Genomic DNA, 15457 nt, shown 5'->3' on the forward strand with positions numbered 1-15457 from the left:
ATTTAGTATGTAGGTAAGTACATATATTGTAATTCACTTTAGTCATTCTTTAATAACATCATATTATTGTAACAACAGGTGAGGAGGTAGGTATTTACCTATCGATTTATTGATGTTTTGTGCGTTTTCGCAAGGTCTCTTTAGGCGGTGTAAAGTTAAAGCATTTTTTTCTGCACTGGGCAAAGTTACATGGCTTAAAATTATTTGCGAAGGTAAAGTTAGCATTGCGTGCTCAAAGAACAGGTACAGATGAGGTATAAGTCCGGAAAATGCTCAATGATGATGTTCAAGCTAATGTAAAGTTAAAAAAGTGGCCTTAACCTCAAAACTAGCCATTTTAGCATCTTTATTTTTATTTTTCTCAAATTTGGTGACAGATTGTAAAAGATATTATGACATAGTTGACATACTATAATGGCCATATTTTTGTAGGTTGCATAGCGGCATGAATGTCAAGCATTGACCTATTACACTTTGTGGGAGAGCGTTTCTTTATTTTTGCCATTTTTTTATGTGACCTTTTTTGCCATTTTTGTGTTATGTCTAGTCAGGATCGCGAGCCCTTTTCATCTTTATAAGAGAAAAAAGTGTCGCAAATTTTTCATTCATATTTCAAACTTTCATTTTTGCTATCGTCATACAACGTATGTACGTAATACGCCATACAACGTTTAAGAATGGGGAAATGGTAAAATGGTAAGTAGGAAAAAACTCTGGGACATTTTTATCCCATTAGGATCAAAAGAGCTCGTGATTTGGAAATAACACAAAATATAAGGCGTGACGGCCTGATTTGATCGGACAATTTAATCAGATTGGCGAAAAATTGTTCTCGTCTGGACAGGCCTTTATGAAAGAATACAAAATTAACGAATGTGGCATTTTTTAAAGATACGCTCGAGTAATGAATATGCAAGAAAATCTTGTAAGGAAAACTTAAGAATTGCCTCTTATCTGTGGAACTGTGTCTACAGAATGTAGTGTAAAATTATATTCCAAATTATTTTCCCGGAAACGTACGAAAGTGTCTTGCTATTTCAGTCAGTCTCGGTACAAAAAGTACTGACGTTGAATAAAGTAGCATGACAAATACTACAAATACGAACGTTTCTGAGAAAACAGGGTGGAAAACAAGCACTACATCTGTAAGTACCTACTTTAACTTGAAGTTTAAACATGGAATCGTTAAGGGGCCCACTGATTAACAGTCCGCCGGACGGTATCGGCCTGTCAGTTAGAACAAAATGTTGACAGTTCCGAACAACTGACAGGCCGATACCGTCCGGCGGACTGTTAATCAGTGGGCCCCTTTACTTTATATTAAGTGACGTTTTGTCAAAGATGTCACGCCTAGCCAAATCGCAATCGTTTAAAGCAGTGTTTTTCAAACTTTTTCATGACGCGACCCTCTTAGTACGAACAAAATTTTTCGCTTAATGTATTAAGGCTGGCAGAGGCTTCGCGACCCCACAGTTTGCAAACCACTGGTTTAAATAAAACGCCAATCGAAATAAATAATACAGGGTGTTTCTGACCATAAGGCTTTAAATTCAGGGCTCGATTCTACTCGCTAAACTGAGCAACTTTTATTATGCCACCAACCCCGAAATCCCGATTTTTTTTTAACTTTTTCTTACATTCTGGCTGATCAGATCTCGACGATTTCTATGGAAAAGCCAAAAAAAATTGGTTGGTCCCATAGTAAAAGTAGCTCAGTTTAACGAATAAAATCAAGCCCTGGATTTAAAGCCAGGCCAGAGATATACTGTATATAGAAAATATGACGAGACTTTTCGTCAGATCAGTCATCCCCATACATTTTTAGTTTTCCATTGGTGTTAGTCGATAAACGAATGCATTTCACATTTACGTTAGTGACAGCGTAACTCAATCGCTTTCCCTCTCGATCAGTGCCAGCGAGATATACTGCGATCGAGTTACGTTGTCGCTAACGTAAACGTCAAATGTCAACTCGTGATTTTTTTTTTGTTATGAATGGGCTTACTCATGGCCACAGACTAGCCACTATTGCTACTAGACAATGGCTAAGACAGGCGGTTCTTAAGTTTTATAAGCTCTTGTTGTGAAGGTCAGTGCTCAAAGTTCACACAGCTACTACGATTTATTAAAAATTGAAAATCTCTACTGCATAATATGCTATACTGATCTTTTTCAACAGAAGGACTGTTAGGGGAATACTTTTAGGCAATATTTTAGAGAATTAATACATAGTTTTTGGTATGAATAATGATTTTGATTCCCGAGTAAGCAAAAGATTCTATAATTAAAATAATAGTATGTATATTCTAAATTAGAATCTTGAGCTTAGCGCGAACTCAAAGGCAGGTACTTTTCACCCCAGCAGAAAAATAACAATATACTTATTAGAGATAGTAAAGATAAAAAAAACAATTTGCATTTGTAAATTACGCTTTAAAAATAACTTGACAAGTTTCACAAACCAATTTTTGCTCAATGTTTATAACAGAAACGTCAAAGTATTTATTTAAAGCTGCTGAGGTGAAAAAGAAATATGTTCAAAAAGACCAGTAAAATAACTTAGCACAACCCTAGCGGAATACTGCACTCGTACAAAAGGCATCTATAACGGTTGGTCTCTCCTGAGTTCCTTCAGGGTTGTCACCCGTTTCACGTACCTAAGTAGTAGCTCCCTCAGAGTGGCTTCGTCTTCTTCCGTCGTCGCATATCTGGTCAGCTTGGTGTCAGCCTCCCGGGCCACATGATCTGGTACCACTGCGTGCAAACCGTCCGTTTATTACCTTCCCAACGTTTTTGGCAGCCCTATTTTTAACTTTACATTTGACTTTGACAATTTCATTGACCACGCAAATTTTATTTCTAATATAAATGATAGTGAGATTTATTTAATCGTCTTAGACCCTCTTGCACCATTCCGCTAACCCGGGATTAACCAGTTAAACGGTTAACCTAATGTCAAATTGTACTGGTAACCATGATTGATAACGCCAGGTTTAACCGGTTAATCCCGGGTTAGTGGAATGGTGCAAGTGGGCCTTACAGATGTAGTGCATAATTGTTTTCCTTCGTATTTTCTCGGAAACGTTCGTATTTGTCGTGCTACTTCAGTCAACCTCAGTACCCTTTGTACCGAGACTGACTGAAATAGCAAGACACGTTCGTACGTTTCCGTGAAAATACGATGGAAAACAATTATGCACTACATCTGTATTTGGAATGTTGGGCCATTCTATTTTTTGTTAACTATAGTTTTCCAGATAAAATTATTACTTTGCAATGCTTTTTGATTTTTTCCTGCAAATAATTTTATTTTCAACACACGGACTGAAAACGGTTTTAGTCAATATTTAATCATAATAGTAAAATATCAAAATAGTATTTACAGTACATATGTTCCTATTATCTCGCACTAGTGCGTAAAATAGCACTTTTGGTGTGGTGTCAAAAGTTTAAAGGATCACATGTACTGTAAAACGTTGTACGATACACGTGCGAATAGGTAATTCGCAACTCATGTCGATTTAAAACACTCCCTTCGGTCGTGTTTTAATTTATCGCCACTCGTTTCGGATTTCCTCTTTTCCGCACTTGTATCGTAAATAACTATTACAGTATATATGGTCCTATTTTCCCGCCCTAGTGCGTAAAATAGCACAAGCACTAATGACGGCATGGAAAAATGACGGGGTATAAAAATGTTATTTAAAAAATATATATATCCTGTACCTAACTTATTTTAATTTTGATGGCAACTTTGCCCGTTTCCAAAAAAAAAATTTTTGAGCCATTAAATAACACCAATTTCATCACAAGACAAATATTTAAAACAATATGCAAAAAGAGATAATATAGAGTGCATTTATATTAAATAATATTTATCCTCGGAACAGCTGCTTCACCAACTATAAATAAAATAACTAAAACTAAAGATTAAAATTTGGTGCCCTCGGGAGGATGCCCAACACGCAGGCAGCGATCCCGCGCTGGATTGCGATTGCAATTCTCTGCGCGAGAAAGCTGCCCGCGCGGGGATCGGTCGCCCGTTGCCTCCCTCAGCTAGGGTTACCAGATGACAGGAATTTTCCTGACATGTCAGGAATTTCGGCCCCTTGTCAGGAATGGGGACGGAACACGAAAATGTAAGGATTTTTTTTGGATTGATAAACTTTTTTATAAAGTACCTTTTTATTTACTTAAATTAATACAAATATTTATATTTAATAAATATATCATATCAAGATCAGATCATTGCTTTTACAAGTCACTGTCGGACGCAAAGAATCTAAAGGAAAAAAGTCCGCACCAAAAATACGACGATCAAACTGTAATGTGATATGAAAAAGTAAACTGACACGGTTTATAAAAATATATGCGAGAAATTATTTATGAGAAGTAGATACCCGTACCATGAGTCATTGTCAAAGCAGTGTCAAAGCTGACATATACGCTAACGTCTACGTAATTTACTTTATATCAATCTCACTCGCAGTGAGATGTGAATACGACCGAGATGCATAGAAAGTAAATTACGTTCACGATAACGTTTATGTCAGTGACAAAGTTAGGTTAGGTTAGGTTAGGTTAGGTTAGGTTAGGTTAGGTTAGGTTAGGTTAGGTTAGGTTAGGTTAGGTTAGGTTAGGTTAGGTTAGGTTAGGTTAGGTTAGGTTGCTACGCTGATGACACCCTCGTATCGGCCCGTGGCAGGACCTATAGGGAGGCCGCCTATGTAGCAACAGCAGGGGTTGCTTACGTGGTGCACAGGATCCGGGCGCTAGGTCTGGAAGTCGCACTGCACAAATCCGAGGTTCTGGTCTTCCACGGGCCTCGGAACAAACCACCGGAGGGAGCCCAAATTACCGTGGGAGGAACTTCCATCGCCGTCGGGTCGACGATGAAGTACCTAGGACTCGTTCTCGATGGTAAGTGGAAGTTCGAGGAGCATTTCAGGCGATTGGCTCCGAAATTGCTGGCTGCAGCCGGAGCCCTTGGGCGGATTCTCCCAAATCTAGGCGGACCAGGAGGAGCGTGCAGGCGGCTTTATTTAGGTGTGGTGCGCTCAATGGCGCTTTACGGGGCGCCAATATGGGCGGGCACCCTGACAACTCGAGGTGCGGCGCTATTGCGTCGGCCGCAGAGGGCCATAGCTCTCAGGGTGGCTAGAGCGTATCGCGATAACTCGCACGCAGCAGCCGGTCTGCTAGCCGGGAGCCCGCCTTGGGACCTTGAAGCCAAGGTTCAGTCCGCGGTCTATTGGCGAGTGCTAGCAGCAAGAAGGGAGGAAAACTGGCCCGCCCCTCAAGAAGTTCGAAAGTGGCGGGAAGAAGCACGAGAGGTGCTCTATGCAAAATGGTCGGAGCGTCTGGAGATCCCGGGATCTAGCCGGGACCTGGTGGCCGCTGTTCGGCCCGTTCTAAAAGAATGGGTCGAACGCAAGCACGGTGTACCTTCCTTCCACCTCACACAGCTCCTGACGGGGCACGGCTGCTTCGGCTGGTACCTGTGTGAGAGGGTGGGAAGAGAGCCGACGACAGTGTGCCACCATTGTGATGGAAGAGCCGTGGACACGGCCCAACACACGCGCGAGATGTGCCCTGCGTGGGCAGAGCCTCGCGTTGCCCTGGCCGCGGCTGTGGGAGGAGACCTCTCACTGCCGGCGCTAATACGCCGTATGATCAGCAGTGAGGAGGCATGGGCGGCAGTGGCTTCCTTTAGCGTCACCGTTCTGACACAAAAGGAAGCCGCAGAACGATCGCGCGAGGACGATGCGAACTCGCTTCCTCAGCGCCGAAGGAGGCCAGGTAGGCGGAGAAGAGCCTTCGCAGCAAGGATTATGCCGCCTTAACGGGAACCTGCGGGTGATGGGTCGGGAGTTCCATCACTCGCTTGAAGAGGTTTCGAGCTGGAAGGCCCTCAAGTGTTCCGAGGTGCCTTCAGCGGAGTAAGCTGCTAGAGCAGCCCCATATGATGGGCTCGCAAGAGCAACGCCGACGGGGTATCGGAGGCCTATAATCGAGTTCCCGAAACCCCGCCTACAAAGCGCGCGGCGGAACACCCCAGGGGGTTTAGTCCGTGGAAGTCGGACATACCCACTGAGCTTCTCCCGGGCCAGTAGGATCCATAAAGGATTCCCCCTGGGACATCAAACAAAAAAAAAAAAGGTTAGGTTAGGTTATAAATAAAATAATTAGAAGTAACAATGGCGATGAAAATGAAAGAGCTACATATGCGAAATCTAGGTTAATTTTTATAATCGATGCATTCCCTCAAAAATAATAAAATAATTACATGTAATAATAATCATTTTACTGGAATCAGTTAGGTATCGCTTAAATAATAACTTATCGCGAATATTTGAGTAATTTTAAGCATTTCTAGCCTGGGAGGCAAAAAGAAGCGTGCGTCTAGTCGGGGAGGATGGGGTACAATGCAAGTGTCCTGACTGACTGACTGGTTCATCAACGCAGAGCCGAAACTACAAAAGATAGAAAGTTGAAATTTGCACTCTAGATTACATTTATAAATTGTACAAGAGATAAGAAGCAATTTTGAGAAATTCAACCCCTAAGGGGGTTACAAAGGAGATGAAAGTTTGTATGGGGTTCAAGTTTTATTTTAAGATAGGAATTTGAAACTTAGTAAAAAGATATATTATTAAAATACAAGGAAACTGATTTCAACGTTTTGGAAAATTCATCCCCTAAAGGGGCCCACTGATTAACAGTCCGCCGGACGGTATCGGCCTGTCAGTTAGAACAAAATTTTGAAAGTTCCGAACAACTGACAGGCCAATACCGTCCGGCGGACTGTTAATCAGTGGGCCCCTTTAGGTGCAAATTTTCATGAGGTGGCCACTGACGAGCCTTCCAACAGACCAAATAGCGTAGCTGCAATCCAAAATCGGTCCGTGAATGGCAAAAACGTACAATGTACAATATTAGGATGCCGTCCATTTGGATGAATCCATTGTAACGGCTTCCATTTGGAAGGCTCGTCAGTGGCCTGCTAGACCTAAATATGTTCATCGAGCGAAAGTCAAACACAGTATTTGAATCAATACAGTCCCTCAGGACTGCTAATAAAATTTATGGCAGCCGTATTGTGGTCCAAAAAAGCTGCCTTTCCAAATCTACTGCACCTTTTTTGACGTAACATTTTTTTTATGCACAGAGAGCGTTTTCCTTACCTCTACCCTCCATAGCCCATATTTAATATTTATACCATTAATTTAATACCAATCCTGTATTTCTGTCGCTGACTACAGCGGCAGTAATCAAAGGCTCTGCCTAATTAATATTTCCATTGTGATGGAACATTTCAATAGTGTATAATATAATGTCAATGCATTTCCCAACGGTAAATCAAAGCACAAAGCATTGTGCAAACTTTACAAATCAAAATGTCTTAATTGTGTTTACAGTTCACCATTTGCATGTCGGGTTATTTTGCCCCGGGTATTAACTGTGTTTTCGTACTAATTCCGATATGGGGAACGTGCAGGAAATGTAGGGGGCAGCACACGAGCCCCCTGTTTATTGGCGCGCAGTGTACGTCAAGTTTAAGCTCCCAATGTAGCACACCAAATAACAGGCCCTTGCATAAGACATCGTACGTGAACTGTAGATGGCATCACTTGCTTTGGCGTGAAGTGTCAATGTACAGTTCATGTTTCCAATTTATGCTACAAGATGGCAGTCCCTCCATAGCACACGGTTCCTATTATTTGATCAAATTGGATTTTTTGGACATAATAATAATAAAATTGCCCGCAGGGCAGCCTGTGGCGAGCTGTTGGGGAGTAACGACCCCACGAACCCGAGTGCTCCCGAGAGTCGGTCAGGGTCTCCGTCTCCGGCGGGTCTTCGTTGGTTAAAGTGGACCTGCAGGACTCTCGTCTCTGGCTTGCCTTCATTGGCCGTCCAGAGAGGAGTCGCTAGAGCTATATGCTGAATCTGAATCCGTTTCAGGGGCCCATCTAGTCAGCGGCAAGTCACCACCTGCCTCGATAACGTGTGTTAACATTGTTATGGCAGGTGTCCGGACTTGTTTACAATAGCCAGTCTCATTGTCCACCCAAACTTCAATCCATAGACCGTTATACTCTTCACTTTTTCTACTTTAAGTACCTATACGACATTGTTGCTTTGGCACGTGCCGTGCAGACAGGAGCTGACGGCTCTGGATAAAAGAAACAAAGGCTTTTCTTTAACAGATTAGGGCAAGAGCCGAAAAATATCTCAGAATTTGTAGGTTTTATTTTAGGCTTGTGTCATAATACCTAATTATAGTTCGTTTTTTTAGCATTAGAAAGAACTTGAAAGAAGGTAAGCGATCTTGACATGTATTTTTTATTGAAAAACGCTATTTAAAAATCAGTAACTATTACTTATGAAAGCAATAGAATATATATAAATGCAAGTGTCCTGACTGACTGACTGACTGACTGACTGACTGACTGACTGACTGACTGACTGACTGATTCATCAACGCAGAGCCGAAACTACAAAAGCCAGAAAGTTGAAAATTGCACACTAGATTGCATTTATAAAGTGTACAAGAGATAAGAAGCGATTTTGAGAAATTCAACCCCTAAGGGGGTTAAAAAGGGGATGAGAGTTTATATGGGGTTAAAGTTTTCTTTTAAGCTAGGAATTTGAAACTTCGTAAAAATATATATTATTAAAATACAAGAAAACTAATTTCAGCGTTTTTGAAAATTCATCCCCTAAGGTGGTGAAAAAGGGGTTGAAAGTTTGTATGGATATCAAAAAAATTTTCAAGTGGTGGACTTGAATCTTCGTATTTAGGGATATTATTAGAAGACAGGAAAAGTAATTTCAGCGTTTTGTAAAATTCATCCCTTAACAGGGTTAAAAAGGGGTTGAAAATTTTAATCCATTACAAATGCTTTGAAACTTCGTAGAAAGGCATAATAGCCAATTACAAAAAAAGTGATAGCAACGTTTTTGAAAATTCAACCCCTAAGGGGGTTAAAAAGGGGATGAAAGTTCGTCTTCGGGTGCAAATTTTATTTTAAGTTAGGAACTTGAGACTTTGTAAAAAAGTATTAAATTCAAATACAAGAAAACTAATTTCAGCGTTTTAGAAAATTCATCCCCCAAGGTGGCGAAAAAGGGGTTGAAAGTTTGTATAGATATCAAAAAAAATTTCGAGCGTGGGACTTGAATCTTTGTATTTGGGGATATTATTAGAAGACAATAAAAGTAATTTCAGCGTTTTGTAAAATTCATCCCCTAACAGGGTTAAAAAGGGATGAAAGTTTGTATGGGGTTAAAGTTTTCTTTTGAGCTACGAATTTGAAACTTCGTTAAAAGATATATTATTAAAATACAAGAAAACTCATTTCAGCGTTTTTGAAAATTCAACCCCTAAAGTGGTGAAATAGGGGTTGAAAGTTTGTATGGATATCAAACATTTTTTCGAGTGTGGGACTTGAACCTTTGTATTTAGGGATATTATTAGAAGACAAGAAAAGTAATTTCAGCGTTTTGTAAAATTCATCCCCTAACAGGGTTAAAAAGGGGTTGAAATTTTGAATCTATTACAAATGGTTTTGAAACTTCTTAGAAAGGCATAATAGCCGATTAAAAAAAAGTAATTGCAACGTTTTTGGAATTTCAACCCCTGAGGGGGTTAAAAAGGGGATGGAAGTTCGTCTGCGGATGCAAATTTTATTTTAAGCAAGGAACTTGAAACTTTGTAAAAACGTTTGAAATTAAAATACAAGAAAACTCATTTCAGCGTTTTTGTAAATTCATCCCCTAAGGTGGTGAAATAGGGGTTGAAAGTTTGTATGGATATCAAACATTTTTTCGAGCGCGGGACTTGAGTCTTTGTATTTGGGGATACTATTAGAAGACAAAAAAAGTTATTTCAGCGTTTTGTAAAATTCATCCTCTAACAGGGTTAAAATGGGTATCAAAGTTTAAATCCATTACAAATGCTTTGGAAATTCTTAGAAAGGCATAATAGCCGATTACAAAAAAAAGTAATTGCAACGTTCTTGAAAATTCAACCCCTAAGGGGTTAAAAAGGGGATGAAAGTTCGTCTTCAGGTGCAAATTTTATTTGAAGCTAGGAACTTGAAACTTTGTAAAAAGGTATTATATTAAAATACAAGAAAACTAATTTCAGCGTTTTTGAAAATTCAACCCTATGGTGGTGAAAACGGGGTTGAAAGTTTGTATGGATATCATGCATTTTTTCGAGCGCGGGATTTGAATCTTTGTATTTGGGTATATTATTAGAAGACAATAGAAGTGATTTCAGTGATTTGTAAAATTCAACCCCTAACAGGGTTAAAATGGGGTTCAAAGTTTGAATCCATTACAAATGCTTTGAAACTTCTTAGAAAGACATAATAGCCGATTACAAAAAAAAAGTAATTGCAACGTTTTTGGAAATTCAATCCCTAAGGGGGCTAAAAAGGGGATGAAAATTCGTCTTGGGGTGTAAATTTAATTTTAAGCTAGGAACTTTAACTTTTTGGAAAAAAGGTAATAAATTAAAAACATGAACCCTAATTCAAGCATTTTTGAAAATTCATCCCCCAAGGTGGTGAGAAAGGGGTTGAAAGTTTGTATGGAGATCAGATATTTTGTGAGTGCGGAATGCGGAACTTGAATCTTTGTATAAGGGCATAGGTACCTATTATGAGAATACAAGAAATGTAATTTCAGCAACCAACATCAAAATCCACTTGACTTAAAACTTCATACAACTTGCTAAAAAAGAAAAGTACTTAATTTCAACATTGCTTGGATATGAAAATTATAGGTACTAAAGATGTAAAATGTTGAAGATAAGATTCCACGCGGACGAAGTCGCGGGCAACAGCTAGTAGAATATAAATGATCGTATTAGATTCATAATTGTTACATATTTGACGTAACTTATTTTTAAAATGTATTTTTTCAATTAAAACACACATCAAGATTGTTTACCTTATTACGAATGCTAAAAAAAACGAACTATATATGCCTGAAATTATTGTTGCGGATATGAGAGAATCAGGGAAAATGACAAAATAAACTAAAGCCGCGGGACGTTTTTAATTACGCTTCGCGAAAGATTTTGAGACTTTAAAAACTGAATAGAGTTCTTCATATGGGGCATTTAATCTATGACAAGGGACCTTATTGTCGATGGCGCTTGCTGCGTCGCGCGCAAAGAATATAATACCGGTCGCGCGGCATTGTATTTATGAGAGTCAGGGCCCGATTCGGATTTTAAAATAGATATCTATTAGACATCACCAAGATACGATAACGATATGTTTAAGATCTAACCTGTGAAATTTGACATTTGCGCGATTCTGGAGATACTCTTGAACGATTTCCACATGATATAACTTAGAGATCCAATTCACATCTAATAGATATCTAACGTAAAAGTGACATTGGTTGCCCGAATTGCGCTGCAAAAGAGAACTAGTTGATATCTAAACTATAACGTATCTAGAATGGATCTAGTACGTGTCGTATCTTGTGAATATCTTGAAGTTCGAATACGGCAGTCAGTCCATGAAGTCTACAGCGAATTTGATAGCCCACGCAGTGCACGTGTTATTTTAAACGTCAAACTTCCAAGAAATAATGTTGTATAAATGACACTTGCGCTGCGTGGGATATCAAACCCGCAGCAGACTTTTCTTGGTGCGACTCTAAGTATATCGGAGCATCGTCAATAATAATAACATTTGGCGTAAGCGCCATCGACAATAAGGTCCCTTTTCATAGATTACGTCACATATGACAAATCTTATAGTGTTTATTGATAAGTATGTATGTTAAAGTAAATAAAATGTTTTTACTTTTACAAATATTGAACAAAAGATGTAGGCGATGATCCTACCGGCCTCTGTGGGGCGCGCGTTGTCAGGCAATGTACCTACTGCACACATCAGATACATCGGAGCAGCCGAGGTGCTCAAAAATATCTGAACAAGTGAACACGCGCTCTAGCGCTTTGACAATAGAGATGTGTTCAGATATTTGTGAGCACCTTGGCTGCTCCTATATATCTGATGGCGACTGTACATTTTATAACGTTAATAATCGCAAATGGATGTTTCGGAAGAAAATTCCTGAATTCATGCAATCATGAAATAGGTAGCAAATAATAATAAAATAATATTGGGAAAACAGTTTTGTCCAAATAACAGCGCTTAAATATTTCGTCACTCGCAATCATTATTTACATATTAATAACCTTCGCAATTCGCTTTAAGGATGACTCACGCTGAACCGGCTCGAGGCCGGACCGGAGCTTCCGGCGCGTCGTTTTCTATGAAAAGCACCTCGCGATCACCGATCAGCCGTCATAGAAAATATCATGTCGGACGCCTCGTCCCGGACACGGATCGGTCTAGCGTGAGTCATCCTTTAATACAGTCGCACCAATAAAAGACTGCAGCGGATTTGATAGCCCACGCAGTGTAAGTGTTAGAGTTTGGCTACTGAAATTTTACCTAAATTATTGGCGGGAAATTCAAAAAATCTTGGGCTGGTCACACTTTGTGTAGTAGGAATTATAGTTTTGATACTAGACAATATCTTTGATATTCTGTGCACAAATAAGGTACCTAAGGAAATAAGCTAAATAAACGTTTAAGTGCACTCAAAGTCAGCTCACATAATTTCTACCACTATTTAAAGTACAGTCAACGACAAACACACATGTTTACGTTCCAATATTTAGATTTTATAGATATTTTTCAGAACTTTTAATTTATCCGTTTCTTTATACACTTGTCCTATTTATGAGATTCAGGCATTAATAAATTCACGTACTTAATCAAAGTAATTGGCAAATGTTAGAACTAGTACTTAAAGTATCAAAATATTTATAGAGCACCAACCTCGTATTTTGTTTACATTTGGTTAGAAGTTGTAAACATTGCACTTTTTCATTATACAACGCTACACGTCGACTTCGCACATTGTCGTAATTATTTACGAGCTTAAATAATAGTTTGTGAACCTCACTCAGCATAGAAATTATTAATATTATTTAAAATAAACCCCATAAAAACCGCAAACAATTTGAATGAATGACATAAATCGACAACTGACTTTTAGCTTTTTTTCAAATCATAGACAATTGGTGATACAACAACGAAATATCTGTCAACAATTTTTGGCTAGCCAGACTCTATGTATACGTCATAATTTCATAGAAGTTTGACGTTTAAAATGACACGTCACTGCAGACTTTTTACGGTCTGACTTTAGTCTGGAATTCGCGTCAATAATTAATAAAACATATTTATAAATCACACTGATTGCAAAGTTTGTGTTTGTGTATTTAATTAAAATATTATTGTACTGTAGTTATTTATTTAAAAGTATATTGAACCTAAACTACCAGTACCCCATACTACCCCAACTATATTTCGAAAAAACAAAGCGACCAATAAAAACATTTCACTGCCAAATTCAGGGTTTCGAGAACACTCACTTTTAGTACCCAACCCCATTAAAGGCAAACCTTCGCTTCGCCTCATAATAGCGCTATTTCACCCCCTGAATTCCATTCCACCCTGATTACCCCTAACGAGGGTAGATTTAAATTGATTTTGGATTTCTCCCGGTTATATTTTAATGAGGCTGCAACGGTGCAACGCGCGGTGCATCACGCGGCCAAACACCCACTGCTTGCACCAAGCCCCGCCCCTCTCCCCCTCACCTCTCCATCTAGGCCAACATACCCCCCACACAGAACGCCCTAACCGACTGTGACGCACACACACAGATACGACCTTTTCCCAACATGGCGGTATACGGGTATAGGTAGGGTTGCAAATAGAAAAAACACCAAATGTTTTTTTTTCAAATTTATGAAAAAAGACCTGGCACCATGGTTTTTTTTCTCAATTAGGTTTTTTTTCAACAAAAATATGTCACAATAACGGTTTTTCGTGATTTATTTATATAATATTTATATATATACAAAAAATTTTTGGCGAATTCCTGAATTCCCCGATGCGGCGACGAAAGGCCAACAGTAAATTGCGATAACTACCACTACAGATTTCATTTATGTTGTTATTAATCAAAGTTGTTAAATTAAATTGGTTTAATGGTTAACATAAAGTCTAAAACAAGTAAAACAACCGTATAAAAGTATTAACTGCCTTGCAAATTTTGAGTTTTCATACTTTTGAAAAAAAACGTACTCCAGAAAAAAAACGGTATTTTTTCACGGTTTTTTTTCATGTTTTTTTTCAAGTCAGAAAAAAAAACGTTATTTACAACCCTAGGTATAGGGTATATAATATTGTATGACGCCAGACTTTCCGCTATCTACTTCCAGCTTGAAACTAAGTTGTGTAAAGTAAATGGAACTATTCACATTTTAATTTCAAGACCCTTGTACAGGCAGCGGCAGAAGTTGCTAAGCGGGCGGGGTGTTCAAAATTACCTTGACACGCTCTTATTCTCTTGATAATAATGTCGCTTCAAGACCATTTTGAACACCTTGCCCGCTGACTGTAGGTATCACAGTTTCGGCATGAAAAAGGAACGCCACTATAGTCCGTTTTTTTTAGCATTAGAAAGAACTTCGCAGAAGTTCGCTTGTGGTTCTTAATCTGGCACTTTTAGCGGTAACAATTTAAAGTAAATTATATGTATTGACCATGCTACATTAGATAATTCAATAATTATTAACAATTAACGAGCCTGATAAAAACTGCACGCTTGCTTCTGCGGAGTTCTTTCTAATGCTAAAAAAAACGAACTATAGATAGTAATTAGCCACTCATAACAATAAGACTTCTATTGACTTGTTTTTTCTGATTTCTTAGAAGTGGCCAATTCATTCTCAATTCGGAAGGAATCAAAAGATATGCCAGAAAATATGGAAGTGGCGCTAGTTTTTGATAAACCTGATTCTAACTTTGTCTTTAAGATACGTCAAGCTGAAGATTCGATAAGATCGGATATGTCAGTATCATAGATGACGTATCCGATCATAAACTTCTAATCAGGACGGATGACAAATGATAAAATCTGACTTACTGCCCTATTCGAAGATAAGTACGTCAATTGATAGATCTAGAAACGATATGGATTAGATGTGTCAGTGTCAAAAGTGACGTATATGTTTGAAGAAATGTCACATTTGACTCTGACATATCTAATTCATATCTTTACTTGATCTATTAACTGACGTATCTTAAAGTTCGAATTAGATGGCAACGGCCTATACAAGAATCACAAGTCGTCGGCCTAAATCGCAAACCTCGTAACTCCATTTCAAGGAAATTGGTAACTGCTACCTTGGACAACAATACTTATATAGTAGAGGGATTATAGTCGCAAACCTCGTAACTCCCCCGGAGGAGTTACGAGGTTTGCGACTTAGGCCGACGAAGTGCTACAAATGTAGCCCCGTAACCGTAACTCGTAGTGCGACGCTACGGTCCTGGCGCTACGT

At 38.9% G+C, this 15457-nt stretch overlaps 1 protein-coding gene across 2 annotated transcripts in view; it reads right to left on the bottom strand.

Annotated features, from left to right (window-relative positions):
- LOC134678731 (glucose transporter type 1) overlaps window positions 1-15457 on the bottom strand; it is an 88535-nt gene that overhangs the window by 56744 nt on the left and 16334 nt on the right. For both annotated transcript variants that reach the window (XM_063537403.1, XM_063537404.1), the window contains exon 4: window positions 2658-2754. In XM_063537403.1, the coding sequence (XP_063393473.1) occupies window positions 2658-2754 (97 nt within the window). The remainder of the gene's footprint in view (window positions 1-2657; window positions 2755-15457) is intronic.

Source organism: Cydia fagiglandana, chromosome Z, assembly GCF_963556715.1.
Source record: "Cydia fagiglandana chromosome Z, ilCydFagi1.1, whole genome shotgun sequence".
Lineage (NCBI taxonomy): Eukaryota > Metazoa > Arthropoda > Insecta > Lepidoptera > Tortricidae > Cydia > Cydia fagiglandana.